This window comes from Melospiza melodia, chromosome 2 (assembly GCF_035770615.1).
Source record: "Melospiza melodia melodia isolate bMelMel2 chromosome 2, bMelMel2.pri, whole genome shotgun sequence".
Taxonomy (NCBI): domain Eukaryota; kingdom Metazoa; phylum Chordata; class Aves; order Passeriformes; family Passerellidae; genus Melospiza; species Melospiza melodia.
In genome coordinates, this window is record NC_086195.1 from 62,024,211 (window position 1) to 62,049,789 (window position 25,579).

At 41.6% G+C, this 25,579-nt stretch overlaps 2 protein-coding genes across 2 annotated transcripts in view; both read right to left on the minus strand.

Annotated features, from left to right (window-relative positions):
• The window catches only part of POLQ (DNA polymerase theta), a 52,755-nt gene extending 39,381 nt beyond the window's left edge, over positions 1-13,374 (minus strand). Inside the window, exons 1-6 of the mRNA XM_063150303.1 lie at positions 13,176-13,374; positions 9,452-9,634; positions 8,592-8,722; positions 7,042-7,198; positions 3,028-3,136; positions 152-371 (exon numbers count right to left, since the gene is read on the minus strand). Coding sequence (XP_063006373.1) covers positions 152-371; positions 3,028-3,136; positions 7,042-7,198; positions 8,592-8,722; positions 9,452-9,634; positions 13,176-13,374 — 999 coding nt within the window. The remainder of the gene's footprint in view (positions 1-151; positions 372-3,027; positions 3,137-7,041; positions 7,199-8,591; positions 8,723-9,451; positions 9,635-13,175) is intronic.
• Positions 13,375-14,267: 893 nt separating this feature from the next.
• On the minus strand, positions 14,268-24,657 carry METTL16 (methyltransferase 16, RNA N6-adenosine). The gene is made up of 9 exons (XM_063148416.1): positions 24,504-24,657; positions 23,990-24,189; positions 20,939-21,079; positions 19,791-19,906; positions 18,897-19,039; positions 17,638-17,707; positions 16,716-16,805; positions 15,642-15,815; positions 14,268-15,551 (listed from the first exon to the last, which is right to left on the minus strand). The coding sequence occupies exons 1-9, from the start codon at positions 24,629-24,631 to the stop codon at positions 14,934-14,936; spliced, it is 1,680 nt and encodes a 559-aa protein (XP_063004486.1). The 5' UTR covers positions 24,632-24,657; the 3' UTR covers positions 14,268-14,933.
• Between the last annotated feature and the right edge of the window lie 922 nt (positions 24,658-25,579).

Sequence of the window (25,579 nt, forward strand, 5' to 3'; positions counted from 1 at the left end):
AAGACAAAAATACCAATTTTATTCTCAGTTTGAGCATGAAGTAAACAACAAAGTTGTGAATGTCATCTATTTAAAAATAAATAAAAAACATACCAGGATCTGTCTCTTTAACTTTAGCACCACCAAAGGCACTTTCCCAAGGTTTTGTTACCTTCAGTTGCAGCTTGGGCTGGAATTCTCGCACTAAATTCATGGAGGAGTCATATATGTTGCTGCCAATTTTCACCCACTCCTTGAGGGGCACAGGGCGGAAATCTGTACAGTAGAGCTCTGCATCTAACCACGAGGCCAGGAGCCCCAGGTTAGGGAGGGTAGCACTCATGCCTACTATCTGTATCCCACCAAAACCAGGACTGGTGCTCTTTGTGTGTCTGGAAGTGGTTAAAAGAAAATAGAAGTTAGTGACAACACAGGTTACTGTTCTGGAAAATGGAATTCAGAAAAAACAGTTCAATCTAATTCCTTCCAGCCTCTCAAGTGCAAAGCTAATTTTTCAACTTCTTGACAAAGAAAGAAGCCATACGCTACTCTTAGAAAACAGGTCAGGTTATGCACTGATTAAAAGATAATTCAGCTTTTAATCAATTTGAACCTAAACCTTTACCTTCTTTAGGTAGCCAACAGCTATGAATTGACTGCATATTTGGAGAGACTGAAAACAAATACAAAGATCAATACAAAGATAGTTCCTTGCCACTAACAAAAACATGGAAATAAACATGGAAAACATAGAAATAAAGGAATGGCTCAATCTCCACTGCAATCTTTCTAAGCTTAAATACCTTAATTAAAACACTTCTTTTTGCTTCCATTTCAGGACAAATAATATTAGACTAATGTCTTCCTAGATATGGGAACCAAAGCTCTAAGAACAGCAAAGAAGCAAGTAGCTTCTGTTCCTAAAATGCTGAACAGCAGCTTTCACTAAAGACAGTGAGAAGTAATGGACTCCTAACAAACCTGACAACACAAACTGTTAATTTAGATACCCAAATTTAGATTCTAATTCAGGCTTTTACATCTACACAATAGGGTTTTTTATGCTTCTAAGCTTGTGTTTTAAAAGTACTCATTTGCATTGCACCGAGCCACAAATCGAGACTCTAAAAAATAAAAAAGATCTGACAAATCACTGTGAGCTCAGAAATAACCTGAATCTTCTTAGAAGACCCTGGTAATCCTGGCAAAGACAAGACAGAGAAAACAAGATTATCCAGAAGCTGAGTATAAAAGGCCAGTCACTGATGAGACAGAAATAAGGAATTTGAAGAGAGGCAGACTCTCTGTTATCCAAGATCTTTAAGCATTTGCTGGTACAGCTTCACCATCAAGGTTACAGACTTTTGTCCCTACAGGAACTCTGGACCTTTTCCTCCCTAAGGCAACTATTCACCTCCAAGAATTAAAAAAGTTCTAGCTCTACAGCATATTATGTGACTAAGGGGGAGAAAAATCTGCAGCAGAACTTTGGCTGAGTCTGGAAAAGCCTTGTGGAGAAGCATGGACACCCACACAGGCAGTGGCCATCTGAGAGCATTTTCTTGCTGTGAAGACACAACTTTTACTTCAATGGGATAGGCACTGATCATTCTGATAACTGACCAGACTGGACAGTGTTTAAAGACTTTATATAAGCTCATTAAATAACAGAGAAAAAAAAAACCAAAACACAGACTTAGAAGGACTTTTGAGAGAAAATGTGGTCTTCAGCTGCAGGAATCCAGTGGATTCCAAAATAAAATTAGCTGCCACTTCCTTCATGTCAGGAAGTGGTACAGGGTACCACTGTCACCTTGATCCTGACAGAGAGACAGAGAACCTGGGTCCCAACATGCCTGCATGGTGAAGGATGAAAAAGTGTCTTCCCAGGAATATTCCTTGATGCACCTGTACTTTTTTCCTCCTGGCAAGTGTTTTCTCCTTCCTGCTTCCTCAATGCAAGGGAGTAAAGTAGAGGGTGACCCTGCACCTGTGCTGCAGCTACTTGATAAACCAAGAAAAAAAGAGTGGCAAAGTCACTAATACTGCTCCAAAGTCTAATAACTTCCAGGACTTATGGGAAGAATGTGAGAAGTCAGGTGTGATTAGACCAAGAACACTGCTGGCTCCTGGAAATCATGATGGGCAATACTGGGTGCAATGTCCAGTGGAGAGACAGTGTAGAAATGGCAGCTCCCCAGCACTAAACAGATGGTCTCTGCTTAGCCAGCACTGGTACAACATACAAAACAAGCAGCAGAGAAAACTGACAAAATTTGACTTTTTGTGCTAAAGAAACAGTTGATTTTGACTCTTCTGTCAGCACCACCAATAAAGATTAAGAAGGTTACACTACCTCTTCCATTTCCTTTTTTCTGTGTTTGGGCAATACAGAGCAGCTGGACAGCTTGGTGCTGAGGATCTAGATACTGAATTCTTAAAAGTTTCTAGAGGTGTTCTCAAACATCTTATCTATTCCCCTAAAGAGTGAAATCAATTCTGCTAAAGGCAAGAAAACATGCAACCACTAGGCTATCACATGTTATAAGCAAAAGCAGAGCTCACCCTGAGCAGTGCTAACCAAGCAGACTGCTGACATTTCCTCTAAGCCTTCTGATCAATTCACCATGCACAAGTTAACAGCCTGCCCACTCTTCCATCACACCAGAGCATTCCAGTAGGATAATTACACCACTCCATGAAGCACTGAAAAATTAGGCAGGGCAAATCTGCTAGCAAAACTGTTTTTAAAAAATCCAAAGTTTAAAAAAAAAAAAAGGCTAAAGAAGTAAATGAAAGCTTCACCCTTACTTCTTTTCCTGAGAGGATAAATCCCATGGTAGCACACAAATTGAAAACCATGTGGAAAAGAGGGTTTAACTACAATGGCAGGTTCCTGAAAAGTGCTGTGATGAGATCTTAATAAACAAAATAGTCTAGGTCATTGCTCTTATAAAAACGTTGGAGCTAACCCAAGTTTCCACTCACACAGAGAATAAGAGTCATCAATTATTTAGCAATAAAAGACAAATATCTCAGTCTACTCACCTTTTTGCTACCCTCTCTGTAACATATCTCACTTTGGTCAGGAGGAGTTCCAGCAGATATCCTCGATGAGGGTCTCCCAGCATGTGCAACTCGTCCACAACAACCACTCCTGATAAAGAGGAGCACTCAGGTCATATCTGAAAAACCTCCAAACTAAGAGCAAATAGCCTCAATCCTTTCCCATTCCACATGATGAACAGAAATTTAAATTCACAAATCCATCTATGCTTACCAACACCACGATGGCTTCCTTCTGCCACTGAGAGAGACAAATCATGACTGATGTCATGAGGTTTTATACCCACCACAACCACACATAGACACAATCAGCTTTTAAAAAATAAAAATGAATCGGTTGAGTTGTTAGTCTAGACACCACACAAAACAGTATTGCAGCATCTATACTGTACCTTCCTTGCAAGCAAAAACCCTCAAGCTTCAGAGTATCTGGAAAGGAAAATTCCAGCACTCAAATGAGTTAGCAAAAAATTTTGTTGACATCACTGTCTTAGTTAAAAACATCATTTTTTACTAATGCAGTTGTGTCAGAAAAAAAAAACAAGAGCAGATGTAGTTACACTGGCAGAGTTTGCTTCCTATTAAATTGCTCTTCATTAACCAAACCTGAACGAGCTCTACTACTTAGCTTTGGCTTTCTAATGACAAAAATCCTATGTGACAGCTGTGTTGCCCTCCTACCTCCTTCAAATGACATTTTAATCTATTAACCACCTCCATCGAATTTTTAAGGTGTGTAGAAATATCTAAAAGACTAATGTCTAAAAAGGCTTTTGAATGTCAGCAGCTGGAGACAGCAGACCAGACTAGAGTGTTCCCTGAGGAGAAAACACAGAGCCACAACCACTCAGGCACCCAGAGCACCTCCTGCACACATCCCAGCAGCAGCATGTACCTTTTCTGGCCAGCTGACAGGGTCCCAGGGAGATGGAGTAGGATAAAGGAAGGTTAAAGCAAAAAAAAAGCAGGGCACAGAGGACAGCACACTTCATTAGCTCTGCTGCTGTGGAATTTTTTTCCTCCCTAGTGCAGCTATGTAATATCTTTCTGGTACGGCTAAAATAGCAGGAGCTTAAGGGCAAATGTGACCTTACATTATCTGTCTCAATGCTATTTTTCCTTCTCTTTTTTTTCTCTCCTTCCTACATATGTTCCTTCTCTCTCCGTCTGTTTTCTCCCTCCTTCTCTTTCAAGCCACTTAAGTTAGAAAAGAGTGCTGCACTGCTTCATCAGCCTCTTTTACAAACTCCCACCCATCCAGTTCCTCTGTCTTCCTCTACTTCCTTTATTCTGTGCTTGCTTGTAAATAATTCATTGGCAATTCATTGGTCACCAAATTCATGTTTGTTCAGCTACCAGAAAAGGCTTCTTCCTGTTTCCCCATACAACAATCTACCTGAACTCTCCCAGAGCTGAGACAGGACAGTTTAATCAGATACCTACCAAAGTAAAATCCATGCAAGTCACTTCAAACCATCATCATACCACAGAGGTACTGAAATGAGGCTACACTCAGTCTGCTATTTCTGTCTGCAAATTAGATGTATCCCTAGAAGACAGCTGAAAAAAACCTACTAAAAAGTACCTGAGAGCTACCAGACATGTTTACTGTAGAATAACTAGGTTGTTTTAATTCCCCATCCTGTATAAAACTAAAAATTTTTGAATGAAAAGTAGGAAGGACTTGATTTTTTAAAAATGTAATTCAACTAGTAACATTTTAATTTCAAGTTTAAATTAAGAAACAAATATCATAACAGCACATTACAAATCCATTCCCAGATTACACACTGAGAAAGCAGCAGAAATATCCTAAAAATTTCTTTAGCATCAGTGTCAAGAGGCTGAACAAGAGGAATATCATCTCCCATGTACCGGGATGTTCTAAAGTGACACCTTATATAATAATTAGCAACACAACATTGCTTTTAACTGCTTCATACAGCAAAGAGAGCTCTGGCAGGCAGAGGATTTGAGTTTCTCTCAACAATTTCCAAAGGCAACGTGAGCTATCAGCATGGGGTTGACATCAGTAAAAGGAACAGCTCGAGCTTGAGATGGAATCCAGCCAGGATTGCAGTCATCTCCCAATAACTCATCTCAAAAGATAAAACACCCTTGTTACAAACTGGTCTAAATTTAGAATTAATTAGAAGACAAGGTACAATCTTGCAGTTTCAGACAAGCTTCCTTTGGGTGACAGCTAAACTGGCTTTTTCAGTTCATACCCATATTTTACAGCTTCTATGAAAATTTGCCTCCAAACAGAAAACTTGTCCATTTCCTACATAATGATAACTTTTTAAAATCAAATTTAATTTTTAAATTAATGTCAGAGAAGTATATAAAGAAAAAATAAGCGTTTTACCTTTACTTCTATTACATGGCCATAATGGGGCATAAGGGAAATGGAGGTTTGCAGCAGAGATATTTTCAAATGGTGAAAGAAAAACATGGTGCTTTAAGGAGGAATTGGTATTGAGAACACATCTTCAAACTCAAATCTTGTAGTCACTTGGCTGCTTACATTTAAATTACTCTTTTCAAGCACATTAATCTTTTAAAGTGCAACAACATGTAGGGATGAAATGGAGGTTCCAACCAGAGGGATTTGGTGTATTTCTAGCTTCTGAAAGATGATATCATTAAACAATATATTTTAATATTCTGAGTATGCTTCCAAGGCACACAAGCCAACAGAAAGTTGCTTATCCTGACCCCACTGTCTGCCTTGTGGTGGCAGTACAGCTTGCACAGTGTGGTGACATAGGATCACACTAACCCTAGCTTAAACAAGCAAAAAAACCTTAAACCAAGTAGCCATATATTAAAATAAATAACAGGTTTTCTTCCAAGTGAAGAGATAAAGATATACATTCAAGAATTGAGCTGGACTGCAGGAGCCTTCATTTGAATGAGTTTAAAATGCTGCATAAAAGTCACGCACTCATCTTCCAGCCCACTGGCAGTCTCTAAAGCATTCATGGTGATTCAGCCCCTATAGATCCAGGTGTGAATGTGTTATCCCATGATCTCACACTCTGAAAAAACCTACAAGGTTTTATTTTGCATTTTCTCTCTAAAAAGCTCTTCTGGTACACAATGCAGCAGAATATGATGATACCAGATGCACACAGAACAGCAGTTTCAAAGGTGGAGGTCTCAGAGCAGTTCGATCCTCATCTATTTTTATATTCTTAAAATATCACCCAGCTATGTTACAGGACTGAGTGAAGGAAGGATTACTGTGTAAAACATAACTGGGTACAGCTTTCTGGAGCAGAGAAAAAATGAGAATAACAAACTTCTGATTAGAACAGGAAAGTACATCTCTCTTGAGTGTACATGGAAACACTGGGCTTCTTCAGCTTTTGTCTTATCCCCAATACTTAATGAATACTTTCATTATCTAGTGGCCATCAGGGCCACAGTGACCCAGGAGCCAATGTTACAAGGACAGAGGGGTTTGGAGCAAACAAGACAGAAATGAATGGCACAGCCCTCCCAGTCAAAATGCCTACCCAGAGGAGCACTGTGTATTCATTCTGCTTATCTGGATCCAGATGAGCACAGAATGTAATTCCTTCTCTTCCTCAAGCTAAATGAAGACAGATCTTAGATTCCACAATCTCTGTCTAAAACAAACGAACAGAACATATTCCTGAACTCAAACATATCTCAGAACTTTGATTCAGTTTTATTAATTAGAGAACAGTTCCCAGCAATGGGAATCATTGTTAAATGCAGCTTGCCATCCATTTGAGACAAGCTAAAGCCTGCAGTTTCTACCTACTCATCCCAGCTGCTGAGCTACATGGAACAGTGCTGCCTGTCCTCCTAAATCCAAATAAAAGGTTCTCTGGAAGAAGAAAATCACTGCATATTCCTATATGGTATGTCTGCCACCTACAGAACTCAGAATATTTGAAGCATCCCATGATTTCACATGCACTCAGAATATGTAAACCCCACAATGGCCAAGCTGTAGTATTTTACCCAGTGAGTCCATTTTGTTTTCTTCTATGAGCCTATTGATTAGTCCATTGGCTTTCTCAATGGTGCAGACAGCAACATCCAGAGCAGAGAAACGTCCAGCAGGAGCCATGCTTCCCATGTAGCCTTCAACTCTCACATCCACCTCCTGAAACAGGGCCTGTTTTCCAAGGAAAGAACATCATGCCAAGGTTACAGCTCTGAACTTCTGACCATTGCCTGCTGGAATCACATAAAAGCCTGCACTCTACAGCTACAATTTCTGGTACTTTTAATGCCAACTAATTGGATTAAAGCCATATCCCAGCCAGTTAGTGACACTTCTCCCCACTGTCATTTTTTATTTCCAAAGCAGAAGCCACAGAGCACACGTTGCAAGACAGTGTACATAACTGAGTAAAAGATGAGGACCCCTGCTATGTATAAGAAGATCTAATATCAAAAACGTTAGGGAACACACAGTGCAACAGTTTATGATATCAGTGGCTTATGTAAAAAGACACCTTCCTCTTGAGAAATCCTGGGCAAAAGCCAAAATGGAACTCCAAACACAGTGATGACACATCTCACACTGAAAGCCAAGAAACAGTAAATTCTGCTCTTCCAGGTCTCCTTACTGCAGTGCCAAAGCTTTGACATATCCCACATGGCATTAACAAAAGATAACAAATATTTGCACCTCACAAGTAGGTCACCCTTTGAGTTCAAGCATGTGCAGCTGTGGCCAAACCTCATGCCAGGAGTAGCAGAACAGAGCACTGATAGTCCTCCAGTTTTACAAGATTAAAGCAAAAATGTGTCTCCATTATCAAGCACTTCAAAGTAGCTTTTGCACTTTGTTTGTAGGATCTCCTAGCAATTTGTAAAGTTAAGATACCATCTCAGTTAATGAACAACCAAACTGTCTTAACTGCTAGAAACTATAATAAAAATGCAAAAATGTCTGCTGGGTTTGGATTTGGTTTTAGTCATTGTCATTAGCTAATGACAACAATGTTTGATATGGAAATCTTTCAAGAAAAAATATTTATGTCTTGAAGAGTGTTCCCACTGTAATTTCATTTGTTAAATAGCTGGGATGAGGAAGCCAAGACATAACCATATTCTGGCAGAAAAAAAAAAAAAAAGCAAAGTCAAAGTGAAATCAAATGCACAAAATAATGGTGAAATATCCCAAGGAAAGCTAAAATATACTTTTATCCCTAAGACAGCATTTACACCTTCCCTTTGTACTTTTCCTAACATGATCTTTCATCAGAGACTTCATTTAAATTTTGTTTATTATCAAATTGGTAAATAAATGCAAGTAATGTTTTAAAAGTCAAAGCTGAAATAAAATGTTTGAATTGACTCCGTAAAATTTTTCTAAGTTTATCTTTTTGGCTAAAGATTTCATTTTTTATCTCCAGCAAATTTTAAATTATCTACAACTTCTTTTTGAAAAAACTCAGCAATTTTTTCCCCCCCCAAAATCCATGCTTTTGCATTTCTGTTTAAAAAACATGACCCAACAACTACTACCCATAAATTCACCGTCCTTGAATGCTACTTACCTGCAGGTAACATTTCTTCTCCTTGGCCACAGAGACAAAGGGAAGGATGAGAAGAGCTTTCTTACGAGTCTCCAGGACTCGCTTCAAAATCAGCAATTCTGCAACCAGAGTCTTTCCAGCACTGGTAGGAGCTTGAAAAGAAAAGGGGTGGGGGGGGATTAATTAATTTTTAAAGTTTAAAAAGTAAATCCAAAAGCATCACAAATCTAGCATAGAAAGCAGTTACTGGAGAACTTTGGGTGGGACTCTTCAGTTGATGTCTCTCACCCACAACCACATTTGTAGTCATCCCTATAAAGAGTCAGGAAGCCTAAAATCACCCACCTCTCCTCCAAGTTCTTCATCCTCTCAGTGCTGCTCTAGAACCTTTTTCCCATGAAGGGTGGACAACCAACTGCCATTTCCTACAGATTTCTAGTCCACCATTCCTCCTTCTCCTTTTGCATTACTTCCCCTCCTGCACACACACCCCACACACAATATGTGATGAAAAATGACAAATGGACTGGAAAAAAGCTAATAGCAAATAACATTCTCAGAAGTATGTATATCTTCAATTGTTGGTATCATTCAGTTCCTAGCTGACAGTCTGTAATAAAAGAGTCACCATTAGCTGACTCCTAATTATCAATTTCTAAAGGAACTTTAAGAGAAAATGAGGCAAAAAGTCTCTCTTCACATCTGGAAAGGAGATCCTTAAGTCAAGTTTGAGGTACAGAAATGGGACAGATCTTAAGATGTTTCCAGAAGATAATCTTGACCTTTCTACCCATCAGATCCAAATGTCCCAGCACCAGTAAGTCCTTGTAAATGGCAGTGGAAAAGTTAGGGGGCACTGGTTTTGTCAGGTGTTTGCATACCTGAGTAAACGAGGTTCTTTCCCTCCAGAACTTGTCCAAGCATCAGGCATTCTGCTTGCCACTCAAACATCTGCACTACTCCCAGGCTGTGGTATTTCTCCAGAACTGCTTTGGGAAGATCCCAGCTTGCAAGGAGCAGCTTGTCTGCTTGGTCTTCAGGAACATTTACCTGCTGATATTGCCCTTTGGAAGGAGAAAATAAAAATAAAATTTAAAAAGTCAAGTATAATCTTTGCATCTGAGGTCATTTAGGTTATACACCCAAATGTCAAACTTCTCTACAAACTCCTGTATTACAATAAAAGGCAATAAACTATCTACCCTATACTTTTCAATATTTTGTGTGGATGGTTCACCATTTTTCTTATCTTCTGACATCTTTTTTTCAATTTTTCCTCCTGTAAGATTTTCCACATTCAATTAATTTCTTCACCAAACTCTTGCCCTGGTATTTGCTTTTGAGACAGAGCAGCCATTACCAAATACATAGTCAGGGAGAGTTTCAGCACTGATTGATGTAATGGCACTGCAATGTATTTGTCATCTTGTCTTTACCCACACCATTCCCCTTTTAAGAAGTTACTGCTACTGAAATTTCATTAATTCTCACTGATTACAGAACTGCCCAGTGTTTTTTGTTTTACAGATGAATGAAAACCACAACCTAAAGCAAACAAGCAGCCCAAGATACTCTGTACAGTGTGTCATATTTCAGTTTATTAACACTGATAGCATCTTCACAATACTGCCAGTTCCTCTGGCTTAATTAAGTTCCTTGCTGATTATTTCTTGTCTTAGTAACCCTAAACAACTTTGTGCTGACTACAGACACTGCCTCCTCCCTCTCCTTCTCCTCTGTTTTTCCAAGCCATTAAGAAAACTCAAGCTTTTTGTCCCATCCAGGTTTCTGAGGCACAGGAATGCCTCCCCTATCACCCATAAATGTATATAGTTCCAGCAAAAGCATTTTGTGAAAGACCTTGTCAAATTGAGATGAAAACCAAGTAATTGTGTGTACTGCCTCTACTGCACCCGTTCTTCTACTGGTACATTCAAAAAATTCTAAAAGAAACTTCCCACCATTGTTGACAGCATAAGGGCAGGCTAGATGAATAATACCAGCCTGCATAAGCAGCCAGCATTTCTTCTCTCATCACACTAAAAACTTCAACTGCTGCCTTGAGGTTAACCCCAATCTAGGCTGTCACTGCTGCATGATCAGTCTCCTCTACACAGCTTTGCTTCACTTTGTGTAATCAAAGTACCATAAAATACTAAACAAAAATTTATGCACCATTGGGTGCATAAACAGAAATATGCTACAAAGCAGGGCAGACTTCCCAAGGGGAATTCAGAGGAGACCAGAATTGTCCATCCTAAACTGTGACTGTGGTGGGTTGACCCTGGCGGGACACCAGGTGCTACCCAAAGTTACCAAAGTCATTCCCCTCCTCAGCAGGACAGGAGAGACAAAATACAGTGAAAGGTTCATGAGTGAAGAAAAGGACAGGGAAAGACCACCCATCAACTACCACCACAGGCAAAACACTTGACTCGGAGAGAATGAATTTATTACTAATCAAACCAGAGTAGGATAACGAGAAATAAAGCAAAATCTTAAAACCACCTACCCCCCTACTCTTCCCTTCTTTTCAGGCTCAACTGTACTCACAATTTTTTTCTACTTCCTTTCCCACAGCAGCACAAGGGGACAGGGAATGGGAGTTGCAGTCAGTTCATCACACACTGGCTCTGCTGCTCCTTCCTCCTCAAAGAGGAGCTCCTCACACTCCTCCACACTCCTGCTCCAGTGTGGGCTCCCTCCCACAGGAGACAGTCTCCATTAACTTCTCCAACATGAGTCCTTCCCACAGTTCTTCATGAACTGCTCCAGTTCATGTCCCCCATGGGGTCACAAGTCCTGCCAGCAAACCTGCTCCAGCATGGGCTCCTCTCTCCACAGGTCCTGCCAGGAGCCTGCTTCAATGTGGGCTTCCCACAGGGCCACAGCCTCCTTTGGGCATCCACTCACTCCAGCACAGGGTTCTCCACGAGCTGCAGGTGGATCTCTGCTCCACCATGGGCTGCAGGTGGGTGACAGCCTGCCTCACCATGGTCTTCACCACAGGCTGCAGGCAAATGTCTGCTCTGGCACCTGAAGGACCTCCTCCCACTCTGTCCTCACTGACCTTGGTGTCTGCAGGCTGCTTCCACCCCATATTCTCACTCCTCCAGCTGAAGGTGCCATTGCACAGGCTTTTTTCCCTCTTCTTAAATACATTATCCTAGAGATGCTCCTGCCATTGCTGATGGCCTTGGCCAGTGGCAGCACTGGCTCTGTCCAACATAGGGGAAATTTCTGGTGGCTTCTCACAGAAAGCTATGCAAATCAAATACAGTGACTAATAAGGCAAGAGTTAAGATTCAGAAACATAAAAAACCCCATGTGATGGGACCTCAAGCTTTTTCCCTAGTGTTCAAACCAACAAATTTTATGTAAAAGATGGAATGAGTAATGGATCAGGTGATTCGGCTGTTTGGAGAATATCTTTAGATTAGAACTGAAGATGTGTTTGGAAACTTGTGGCTTAGCGATCTATGTACAGAAGTAAACCTGTGAAATTAACTTTTTTTTTTATTTACTAAAACAATGCTAAGAAACAATCAAATTAGGAAGATACAAAAATTGTTGGTTAAAAGCATGAGGTATTAGATTTCTCAGAAGGAAAATCATTCCAGAGTGTGGGGCCAGTTAAACACAAGAGTGCTGCTTACTGAATTGTCTTTGGGGAGCTGACTGTGGAAATGTGTAAATTTCCTTGCTCTGTTCCATTTGCAGAAATCGACAAAATTGTATATTTCAGAGTCTAATCAGTGAGAAGATGTGACATGACTGGAGAAGAGACCGATATATGTAAATGCTTTAAAAAGTTACAGAAAAATCACAAAAGAGATGAAACTGCAAGACGCTTTATAAATATCTTGATTTAAGATGTTGTATACAATCTCGATGCTGTATACATCTTGATTTCTCTCTTGATTCAAGAGCACAATAAGCTGGTAAAATGTATGTACGGCATCTAGAAGCATCACTTTAAGCGGCTCTGGCTGGCAGCAGGAGCACTTGATACGACACCTTGCCACAAGATGTTTATACAAAATCTTGTATATTGCATACAGAAATATACTTCTTCTGTATTCTCTATGTGTTCTTTGATCGATTTCTCAACGTAGGTAAACAAACCTAGGCTGGTATACCAAGGAGAAGGGACGATACCGATTGCTGTATTATGGCAGCACCTAGAGGCCAAGCCAAGAATAAGGCGCACTGTTGCACCACACACAGCATGCCCCCATCTCAGACCTGTGCACAGGACACACATTTTCTTATTTTCTTCCTCGACTGCACCGCGAGGGGTGTAGGAAACGCTTCCACCACCACCCCGCTAACACAAGCCGGTCCCTCGGCTGAGCCGCTGCCCTCCATGAGGAAAGCAAGGGCCGAAGCGCGGCCCGAGCAGCGCCGCCCTCAGGGCCGGGGCCCCGCGCCCGCCCCGGAGAGGCTCGGAGGGTCCCGGGCCGCTTCCAGCAGCGCCCCGCAGCCCCGGGCAGCCCCGCTCCCCTTGCCCAGCACGGCCCGACCCGCCGCGCTGCACGACCGAGGGGAGGCGGCGAGGGAAAGAAGGGGAACGGGAGAGAAGGGCAGCGCTCTCCGCGCCGGTACCTGCCGAGCCGCTGCGGCGCAGGGAGAGGTCGAGGCCGGGCGGGGGGCTCAGCACAGCGCGGCGGGGAGCGGCGGGGCCGGGCGGCACGGCCCGCCCCGGTGTGCGGGAGCTGCGGCCGCCGAGCGCCGCGGCCGAGGCTGCGGCGGCACCGCTCGGGGGGAGGATAACGGTGCCGCCGCCATCTTCCCGCCGCGCCATTCAAACCCGGCCCCGCCCCGGCCGGCGGGAGGGCGGCCTCGGGAACCGGGAACGGACGGAGCAGGGAACCGAGCAGCCCGGCAGGCCCGAGGCGTGCGGCCCCCGCAGAGTAGGGGCGGTCTGTGTAAAAACACCGGCGTCTGCCGAGGCAGCGCTCCGAGCGTGCCGTAACGCGCGCTGTACCGGTGAAAGGCTGAGATAATTCAATGAAGGGTCTGCTTCAACCAAACAAGGCTTACCTTGCAGGAGAGGGCCCAAAGGACAAACAGCCTCGTTTGCTGTTTCTAATGTCTCTGACGCCAAAATAGCTGTTTCAGATTCTAAAAGACTAGGACTGGTTTTACCTCTCCTCAGCAACGTGAATCTGAGGAGCAGTTCTACGAAAATTCTGCAGTACCCAAAGAATGCATGTCTTTGTCCATCACCCACAGAAGTGTTAAGAAGCATTGTATCAAAAAAAAACAAGGTTTTCCTAAGTTGCTTTTCATTTCAACTGAGGAAAGCATACTGATCTTTCCAAAAATAAGGACAGCAAAGGGTGAACACTGAAAGCAGGAATATGAACACACACAGTAATTTCCTTCCGGACACTGCTGCTTTGTTTCGGGTAACACACACATACACCCACACCCACACTCCACTCAGAAAAGCTCTTCATGTTCTGTATCTCTCTTCAGAGAAATGGACCACCGCTTAGGAGGCTGACTTCACATGAAGCAGGACCAGTGGTCATCATCTCAAACACACATGCAGAAATTTCTGGCCCTTGAAGAAGAGCATGTGCTCTCATTTCCATCATTAAATCTTAAAATTAAATGGAAGGAAAATTCTTAAAGAATACTGCTGTCATTTCAGACATTTGTATCTGAGTAAGTGTAAAGGATGGTCCAATGGAAGAGTCAACGTATTTTAATCGTCTTTAAATCAAGCAGCTCAAAAGATTTCTTTCATCGTTCAAGTTCTGTGTTTCAGAGCCCAAGCACCAGATAAATATAACACACACTTTTCCCCAAAAGCAATTATTTTAATGAATTGACACTAGAAGAATGTATCTATGCTGCTACTCTGTTGGCCAAAAGTTAGATATATTAAAGGGAGGAGAGGCATACACAAATCCTCTGCTAAAGGCTCTCACTGCAGGAAACAATTCCCACTGCAGACTAACCATTTCCTGTATTAGTACTGAAAAAATATTCAAGAAAATAACTCAGTAAAGATTTCCACTTAGTAACAATATATATTTCTATTCTGCCAGAAAAAGACCAGAATAAGCATTGCTGATATTTAAAATGTTCACAGCATAAACATGTTCCACTTCAACATGTAGTTTTACAATTGCAGTATGAAATCTATTACTGCCTCATCACTTCATGTCCTCCCTACCTTTTTGAAAAAGCTATTTAAAATATTAAAGGAGACATCTATCTTCATTCTACTCTTCTTTCTTTCTTTTTTTTTAAGGGGGAAAAGACAGGTTTTGCTATCTGAAATTTTTAATTCACTAAAAATAGTTTACAAAATCTGAGGACAGACCTACTTTACCCAAGTAGGAAAAAGAGCTAACTAGCAACCAATCGAAGAATTTGGTTCCGCAAGTACGTGCAAAGCTGGTTCATCAAGTCTCTGTTCTGTCCTTCAACCCAGTGCATTTCTACTACGACATCATTTCCTTCTTTCTTCACATTCATTAAACACTTGAAGAGAAACCCCCCACTAGTTTCTTTAGGGCCTGGCTCTTTTTCCACTGTCAGACTGCCAGCTTCCTCTGCAGGGCAAGGTTCCTCCTTCACATCACCAGAACCTTTCCCAAGCGATGTTTCTCCCTGCTTTGCTTCCATCTCCTCTTCCTTCACAGGACCACTGTGCTCTTCTTTGGCAGCAGATTCCTCTGGTTGCTCATCGCCTGCTGTCATCTGGACATCCTCATCAGGTGCCATAAACGCCATTTCAGAGTCTTCAGCCTTGGGGTTTTCACAGTCTGAGTTGTTGCTCACGCTCTTCTGGCTGTTCTTTTCCTCCTCCATTGCTTGCAGAACATCTTCAGAAGCTCGAGGAAGTTCTCGCAATTGCCTTACTCTCTCTCGTTTCTTTCTCCTCAAATGAATCCAGGAGTTTTCAATGGCAGTGACAAAGAGGCTAATTTCCTCTTTTCCACATGGAACGCGTTTATGCTGAACCTATTGCAGAAAACAGAATTTCATACAATCCTCTCAATGCTATGCTTTCAATTAGGACATTGTTTTAACATCTAATACTTCATACTGTACCTTCAGATCAGTGAGAATCTTCTCCACCCAGGCTCTAACCACAGCAATAGCTTCCACAGCATCCCAGCCCATAGCTGCAGCTTTGACAGACAACTCTTTGACTGTAGAAGCCAAAACCATGAATGTAATTGGTTTTCGTGGTTTTTCTAGTTTTCTTCTTTTAGAGGGAGGTGACTAGAAGAAGAAAGAAAAGAATTACAAGGCTATGCAGTATTAGTGGGGTGACTTTTGTACTCAGAAGACTGTGATTCCATAAGACACGAGGATTAAGAGTGTAACATAAGGCACTAAGCAGTCATTCATTTGGCACGTGCTCCATTTCACCCCCAGGAGTTTCAGACTCAAACCAGCTAACAGGATCATGCACTTTATGCTAGCCTGATGGACAGAGGGAGTTTATCTTCAGGTATTAGGCAAAAAGCTTCATTTGTTCCTTTAAACTATGAGCTCTCCATGAGCTGAGAAAGTGTGGCTGCTCTTGGGAATAGAGGCCAGCTGCCAATATCCACTTTTGATCCAACTTCACTGAAGGTTTACTTGCATCTTCCTTAAGATTTGTTATTGTCTATACCTATATTCAAATATACAAATATCCAGATCCAGAAAAGCAACTGGCTCACATTTAAGGTGAACAAGCTCCACTTACATTCATGTAGGCAAGTCTGAGTTAGACGTGGTCATACCTATTTGGTAACAGAATCCACATGTTAAATTAAAACTGAGTTCTCAGAGGGAAGTTTAAATTCAAATCCAGCCCCAAACTTAGCATATTTTTATTACTACTAAACAATATGAGGTATTTTACAAATGATCCTTATTTTCACTGAAACCCACAGGAAGTTCCTACAATGGCTTCCTTTTTCCACCCTCAGCAGGGGTCACTCATGAATCACATGTCACAACTGCTAACAGACTGGCAGCCATCTAAGAAATTCCACTGTCCATACAGCCCAGCACATCCAATATTCCAGTCTGAAGAAGAACAGTTTGTATCACAGTAGTTATAGCTCATTAGGCCCTTCCTTAAGTAAGAGGCAGAGAAAATCACAAGCAAACCAGAATTAAGCTACTTACAGGTACTTGCACATCATCATAGAAACTCCAGGCCAGAGCCCATCTCATGGTGCGTCCCTGGCAGAATTCCGTGTGAGTGACTTTAGGGACCTATGCAAAGAAGCAATACAATATTTCAGATTAATGAACAACATTGTTTTACTGCACACATTTCCAAACAAGGCATATTTTCTCATTATACAAATGGAGATTCTTTCTGACGTGGCTCAGAGGCGTCAGGGCCCTCCCTCATTTCTCTCCTTTTACTAAGACTGAGGTGCAACAGCACAAGGACAGAGAAGGGCAATCAGATATTTTGTAGGGAAATCAGATATTTTGTATCTAGCTCAGCATCTGCTTTTGGTAGTTCACCCTTCTGGGAATTTATTTCACCGTGCATTCTCTTTCCTTCCACTGTACACACGGACACATCTCACAATTATTCTCTTTGTATGGGAATTAGTGAAGAGAATGCTTCTTCCAGAGAGCCATCCAAAAGTCCTTTGCACAGCCCTCTTTAATGAGAATTTTACTTGGTGCCAGAATTGAACACAAACAAAGCAAGACTGCCACTTAAATCATGTTACTATTTCTTTCAACCAAATTGCTAGAAAGACTAGAAACCTTGATTTTTTTTTATTCTTTTTTCTTTACTACAGCCTTGTTAAGCTATTTTAAAGCAGAAACCCCGAATCTTCTAGACTGAAGACATACTCCAACATGTGCTAAAGACAAAACTTTGGAGATAATATTTGCCAAATATCTGTCAGTTTTGAATCTACAACAGTTAAACCTCAGTTGTTTCCCTAACAAGGAACTGCAGTTCCTTTCTGTCATAAAAACTCCATGAAATAATTCAACAATAATTACCCACACACATTGAGACATACTATATTCTGTATAGAACACAGGCAGGATATATAGGGACTCCATGCAAACTCACCCCCTGGATTCGAAGTTCTTCTTTCAGTGGTGCCAAACTGCATTTCTTACCCAACATGCAACTGTACCATCTGCAAAGCACATTACAAAATTAAATACCAAAACAACAACAACAAAAAAACACACTTAATCAGAGTGACTAGGACACAGTAAAACAAAATTCAGAACAGAAGGTCCAAAGACAGACTGGAAAGGGAAATCTTTTTGAGCTTTTAAGAAATACATTAGGAGTATTTCAGAAACAACACACGAACTAAAAGCAATCTTGTTTCAAAGAGTGACTTCAGTCGTGGGGAAGATGTTACACCTTGCAAGAATTTGTTTCAACTTCTCCACTTTCTTTGAATGAATGAATCAAAACAAAAAGAATAACCAACTATTGGCAAGTAATCATGCTCAAATGCAGACATACTGACTATCACTTGTGGTCACTCACATCTTATCCAGGTTTCCATCATGTAACCCATATTTTATGAGGAAAATATCAGGAAAAAAAAAGGAAAAAGTTATTCTCCCACTTCTAGTGAAGCTTATCCTTCCACCCAGCTCCACATCTTCAGAATCTCCCAAACATTATTGCAGATGAAGCTCTGTTCTCCATCTAAATTATTAGTCAAGCTTTACAACCCCATCTTTCACATTTTTTGATGTCTGGATCCAAAAAAGTTTATTCATAAATATAACGTATTGAAGTATAAAACTTAAGATTTCCCAGTTACCAACACTGGGAGAGTGAAAGCCTGATGATAGAGTCAGAAAACTGAAGACATGCCATCCATTTCAAAATAAGGTCAAAAGAAAGTCTCACTATAGGTTTTTTTGCAGCTTCTGCTCACCCAAGATAGCATTCAGTACAACAGTGTCCTTTAGCAGGCAAAGCTGCAAGTTACCAAATTCAGCCAGGAAAATATTGACATTTTTAGGTAATCAACAGATAACTAAGCAGTATCATAAAGCCTCTTCCATCCCAAAAATCCTCAAGGATGAACCCTGATCTGTCTCTTATCAGGTACATGTGCTAATTTGGCTGCAAGCTACAAATGTCACTTTTACAGGCTGTTTTTTGTCTTCTGTCTTTAAATACCCCCAGCAATAACTTCTAATTGCTGTTCAGGAACAATGGATGTGGAAGTGTGATCAAACAAACTGAGCAGATATCACTAAACCATAGATACTAAAAATAACAGTTACATGACTTCTGCCAAAGATGAAGATAAAAGTTGTTAGTTTGGGTTTTTTTGACTGGAACAGAACACTTACCGTAACCTCTTTTTAAGTTGGAGACTATCATGAATAATTCTTTTGACAAATTCTAGTTCTCCTCCCTCAGCCATGATTTCTGTGATCCCTCCTGTATTTACAGAGCTGGGAGGGGGACGCCGTGGATTTCGAGAATTAACTCCCTGGATTAAAAACCAAAAACATTTGACATGAACATTTAATGAAATGTTATGCTGCTTTGTACACTGCTTCCTATCCTAATCTTTAGGGGAAGCAAGCACCACGACCTCTACTTATCCTCCCCCCATCAGAACCATGGATAACAAAGATCCATTGAAAATAAACATACCTGAGTGAATTGCCCACAATCTCAAACCTAGGTAAGCTACTTGTCACACCAGGATTCTGCTAATATGAAATATGTGGTTCCAATACATGTAAGACATGCTAAGTGCACCTATGCAATTACAATCTATAGTGCTTAATTAAATCTTAAACCTTCTTTTCTACTGCCCTGCATTATACATTTCTGACTATATTCAGTGGGTATTGCATGACCTGCATGATACCATCTACATGACTAAGGAAATGAAAAATACAGTTAAGCTAAATTCCAGAGGTGCCTGTTATGCAGCAGGCATCTGATTTCAGATTTACCAGCTGTCTACTTTCCAAACTCATTTTCCAAGACAGTAAGAATTTATGAAAGAATGCTACAGCTCATTCTCCACTTCAGGAGGGGTAACAGTTAAGTTTTCAGAAGTTTTCCTTAAGTTTCCTTTAGGGGCTAGGTGATGAGGAGGGAGAAGACTTAAATACTATTCATGATGATTTGGGATTTTGCACTCAACCTTGCCCAAGCCAAGAGGTTAAACTGATGCTGCCTTTTCACTGACTACTGAAGTACCTATAACATGCAGCTTGTTACCTTACCTTAGCTTCCAACTGGTTGGCAAAAAAGGGGGGGTTGCACATGCAGAAATCATAAATTATCTCAGATTCCTCTTTCAGTGCATCCATTAGAAGAGTCTTCTGTGGTACCTTAACCACTATTAGAAAAAGTGAATTTGGTCAGTAAGGAACTTCATATTTTATTTAACATGCTATATACATTATACATTGTATAAAACCTGTACTTTCTAAACAATGCTTTCTACAAAAGAGATGTAACAAATATCACCATGCAAATAAAGACTTAAGGTCAAGGATTAGCATACAAACAGCCTGTATGTTTATACATAACAGCAGAACCACATGAATCTGTTTAAAACAACAAGGACTACCTGAGTTATGCCAAGTTCTCCAGCACAACCACAAATGTGCTTTAAGCCTTTCCAACTGCAAGCACTAAAACTCCACATGAGGCCTGTTCCTTTGCCAGCTGCTCTTCCAGTGTATTGAAACACCATCACACCACTAAACATCAGTGGCAGCAGTGACAGAAAACTCTCATTGTTCTCCACATCAAGTTCTGGATTTTCAACACTGACATGGACAACAGATTAAGACATGCTGTTCAAATGGATGCTTCTGAAAGTTTTTATTCAGAGCTCATAAATGGACCTGATTTTTACTACACTGTGTTCCTTCAGAAAATTCTCCAAGTTCATTCCCAGACCAAGTCTGGCATACTGCCTCTGCTACCACAGGCAGTGTCAGGACTTCATTCAAGAAGTGAGGATGAGGAACTCTCTGTACAAGATACACCTTTGTGGCAGCATCATGCAATTATCCAAGGGGAGCATTCCAGGTCTCCTACCAGCAGAAATAGCCCAAACACTATGAAATTCTTCTATAAGAGACAAGGAATGCAGAGACAAAAACATCCCAGGGTGAAGTTTAGCTTTCAGATTTTTGTAAGGAAGAGTATTTCTCTATCCACACATCCCAAGCTAGACAAGGCAGCTTTTTGGCTTAAGCATGCACTGACTTCAGTAAATATTTTGCTCCAGTAAAAGTAATTGAGTAAATAATTGAGTAAAAAACATACTTGGAAGGAATACACATTCTGATATTCCACTGAACACGGCAAAAATATGCCAGAACATTCATATGCTACTAAATACCTCCTTACATTGTACCTTTTATAAGATCAGACAAGTTATTCTGTTCCACATTCTTCTTGGCATAATTGAAGCACATGTCATCCACTTCTGTGGCAAGGAAATACCAGCCATTCAAAGTTGCTCCAAGCAATGGGTATATACAGGATGCCCCTGTCCCTGCAGAAGTGAAAATCCATGAAAAGGGCATAATAAGTACTGGTGTTATACTGTTAACTATGTATTTATTACACCAAAAAGAACTAACTTCAAGAAAATTTATTATAATCATCTGCTGATTATTATCTGATTATTGATCATCTGCTACTCAATTCTTTAATGAACTTAATTTTTGTAACTTGAAAAATACCATTGTCCACTATGCACTTTTAATAAAAGAAAAAATTTAATAATCTGTAATAAACTTCTAGTAAACTATCAGCTTTGGTTTAAGCTATTTTTCTTCTATATGATATTGGTTAATTTATATAAAGAAAGCCAAATACATTCTGGCTTTACTGAAACAAAAACCCTACCACAAATTAATCTCTCTTCTGCATTTTTCTATCATCTATCACAAATAATCTACTTTGATGCTTACAATAACCACAAAAAAAAAATCTGTTCCATCAGACTGCCTTTCTCTAATGTCCAAAACTATCAAAGAAACCTAAGTGTCAATTAAGATATTCAAAAAGAGAGACAGATAGATACAAACTTGCTAAAAACGTGAGGGATGCTAGCACGAAATAATCACGGCATACCTAGGTGATCAATGACCATCAAATTATCAATGACAATCAAATTTAGGATTAAGGGGAATGGATACAAGAAAAGGGAAAGATATCCCACAACCACCAAACCAGAGTTTAGACACGTATTCACAATCTGTTACACTGACTTATTGAACCATCAGTAACTTCATCTGTCAGTACACAACAACAAGGGGTTACTTCTAGCACTTCTGTCAAGTCCCTCTTGGATGACTTCCTGCTTTTCCAAAGCTGAAACACCAAAGCTCATGCAAACTCAAACTGAAGATTTTGCAGTATGTGGAGGACTTAGAGGATCTGTGTCTCCTACCCAGCCACCTACCGTGATGAAGTTCATAGAAATCATTTTCAAAAATGAAAGCTAATATCAAATGCACAGAAGCTGTCTAAGATATTTCAAAGTTACTAGAAGAAAGCTGCTGTGGACACACATGTGATGATGCAAACCTGGTATCCAGCACAACTCCAGCTAAAAATACAAGTCAGCAAATTTCAGGAGAACAAAAAAATCCCATTACAAAAAGTCATGCTAGCAGATGCCAAGAAACATAAAATCTGACACAGTAACAGAGAATACTGAACCTCAGTTTTGAGGAATTCAGTAACTTTAAAGTTTTAATGTCAAGCATTAAAACAGGTTACAAAGGAAATTCCAACTTCTCTCAGTTTCATTCTAAGTTTTCTTCAGCACAAAACAGTCTTTGAAATCAAGCCTCTGGAAGTGTAAAGGAAGATTCTATTGACAAAATAAAAGATGTGAACTAAACTCAAATATACTATCACTAGTGCCTTTTAAATAATTCATACAGAATAACCAAAGATTGGGAATCCAAATGCCAATTTTATTATTTGTGTGTGGAAGCTCTTATGGAGCCTTTCTTTTATTTCCAATGAAAACCAAAATATGGCCATCAGTTTACATTTCATACATTCACACCTCTACTGTTTCTATTTATCTGCTGCCTAATCTAGAAATCATCCTGATATAACCCAATAATCCAGACTGAAAGTAGACAGTATCATCCATCTGCTGATGCTTGGTCCAACTTAAAAGACATTTTGTTCTCAACAATAAAGAAGAAATCTTTGACCATCTACAACCAAAACACAGCTTAGCTAGCATTTGCCCTGGTTTCTAATTTGGCCTCTTTTACAATTCAGCTCACATATATAACTGCATTGAAATAAATTAAAATAAAAATTGATATTTAAAAAGGACATATCATTCACTTGTCCAGTACACCTAAAACAACAGGAAAAAATGTCATGTGAAAAACGCCAATCACTTGTTTTTAAAATGTTAAAAGTTTAACAGTAATAAAATGGTTATAAAAATAGTAATACAATTTCAGTAATAATAATTTGGACAATTTGAATTAGGACAATATGAGACAACAGAGACAAAGAGTTACAGACGTCCAGGTACTTTTTTCTGGGCAGCATGAGTGCAAAAAAGGACACACATTAACAGAGGATTAACCCTTAAAAACAACAGCCTGTTGCATATTCATACATCTCACACATGATGCATAAATTCCATCCAAACACAGGATTCTGTCTGGTCAGTGTCAACTTCTTCCTCTGAATCCTAACAGCACCTTCAAGGTGGGAAGAAGTTAATTTCTTCTGATAAGAGGGCAATAAATTCTTTTTCTCTGAAAGATTTAGGTGCCCTGTGGCTGCTATATGGTGCGAGTGCCTCATTCCTTTCTTAACAAAAATATCTCACTTACATAGTTCTTATTTTAACTACAAAAGTTACCTTTTAACTACAAGACTATATTTATCATATAATTAAAATGTTAATACAGCACTACTAATCAATACATCAAAATACATATAGTAAATATCTGCACAGAGCCATATAATATGCACTTTGCACATGTCACTCATTGGAGCACTAAAATATATTGCTATGCAACTCACAAACTCTCTGGTACAGACATCCATAAAAAAAATTAATAAATTTGCAGCAAGACACAATTGGCTAGTTAGAACACTGAGGAGAAACACTTTTTAGATCCTTTAGAACGAAATTTTTGCCTGCATTTCTAGAAGCACAGCACACAAAGCTGCACTCACGTGAGTTCGAGGCCCTGAAGAGCCACATAATTGCGTGCCACGATGTTCCTGCGTTTGTGCAGAGCAACGCTGCCCACCCAGCAGGCACATGAAACACCTGTGGAGCTCAGAGTGCTCCCACCACAGCCAGCACACCTCAGACCTCTCGGTTCCTCAAACCTGACGTTTTCCCGTGCAACAAACTGTACCCGCTACTGTCGCTGATGGTAATAAGGATTTAAACATTTAGCCTTACCTATGTCAATGCCTCGTCTCAGGGTCTGCTTGTCAGCATCCCGGTGGCCGATGAGATCCTCCACCCAGTGGATGTAGTTCAGCCTCAAGGGGACGGTGGGAATGAGCCTTTCCACGGGGATGTCGATGGTCAGCCCGAAATCCTCCTTCAGCAGGGTGCACGTCAGAGCCCTCACGGCCTCGGGATCCTTGAAGTTCAGGCTGAAAGGCACACGCGGAGCTCTCAGGGCTGCCCGGGGCCGGACACACCAGGGGACACACCGAGGGGACACACACCGGGGGGACACACACCGGGGGGAACACACACCGAGGGGAACACACACCGGGGGGAACACACACCGGGGGGAACACACACCGAGGGGACACACACCGGGGGGACACACACCGGGGGGACACACACCGGGGGGACACACACCGGGGGGACACACACCGGGGGGAACACACACCGGGGGGAACACACACCGGGGGGAACACACACCGGGGACACCCGCCCGCCCCATCCCGCCCGGCCGTACCTCACCCTGCCCGCCAGGGTGGTCTGCACGTGCTGCTGGAACTCGGGGTACTTGCCAGCCAGGTAGGCGAAGTCGGGGGGCTTGTCCTTGTAGCGGTTGCGGGCGTGCATGGACTTGTTGAGGGCCATGTCGTGCCGGGATGTGCCGGGAAGTGGCGAGAGCGCGGGATCACGGCCGCACCCCCGCCCGCCGGCCGGGCCCGCTCCCGGCGCGCACCGCGGCCCCGCGGGCCGTACCAAAGCGCGGCGGCCGCGGGGGGGGCAGTCGGGCGCCGCCACGATGGGAGCAGCGCCCCCTGCCGCAGCGAGGGAGGTGCCATTGCTGAGGCGGAGAAGTGACCAGCACGGTTCCATAGGACCCCGGAATGTCATGTGTTAGAGGGGATTTTAACGACTATATAGTCCCAACCCCAGGGATACCTCCCAGTTGACCGGGTTGCTCAAAGCCCGGTCCAGCCCGGCCTTGAACGTGGCCATGGTTACCCCCTAGCCGCCAGTGCCTCCTCACCCTCGCGTTAAAGAATTGCTCCCTAATATCCAGCCTAAATTTCCCCTCTTTCAGTTTACTTTTTGCCCTGTCACAACAGTGACGAAGAGTCCCTCTCCAGCTTCCCTTCAGGTACTGGAAGCTTGCTGGGAGGTTTCCACAGGCGCTTCTCCAGGATGACCAGAGCCCATTTCCTCAGCCTGTCCTCGCATGGGAGGTGCCCCGGTTCTCTCATCAACATCTTGGCCTCCTCTGGACTTGCTCCAACTGTTCCATGTCCTCCTCATGCTGCGGGACCAGAGCTGGACCCCGTACAGTTAAAATGTAAGTGTTCTATATACAGGCATCATTGCTTCAGCGTTAGATAATCCAGGAGTAATGAAGACAAATAAATGAAATTACATAAATAGTTGTGTTTCTCTGGGGGCTGCTCTGTCCATGCAGCAGCCTGAGGAGCCTCCACTCCTACCTTCACATGTATTGCCCACCCAAGTCACCTTTGTCACCTTGAAGGAATCTTCAGCATTCTCTGAAACACCTCATAGCCATGGATTTCTGCAAAATTCCTGCATGAAGCTGTTAGTACAGGG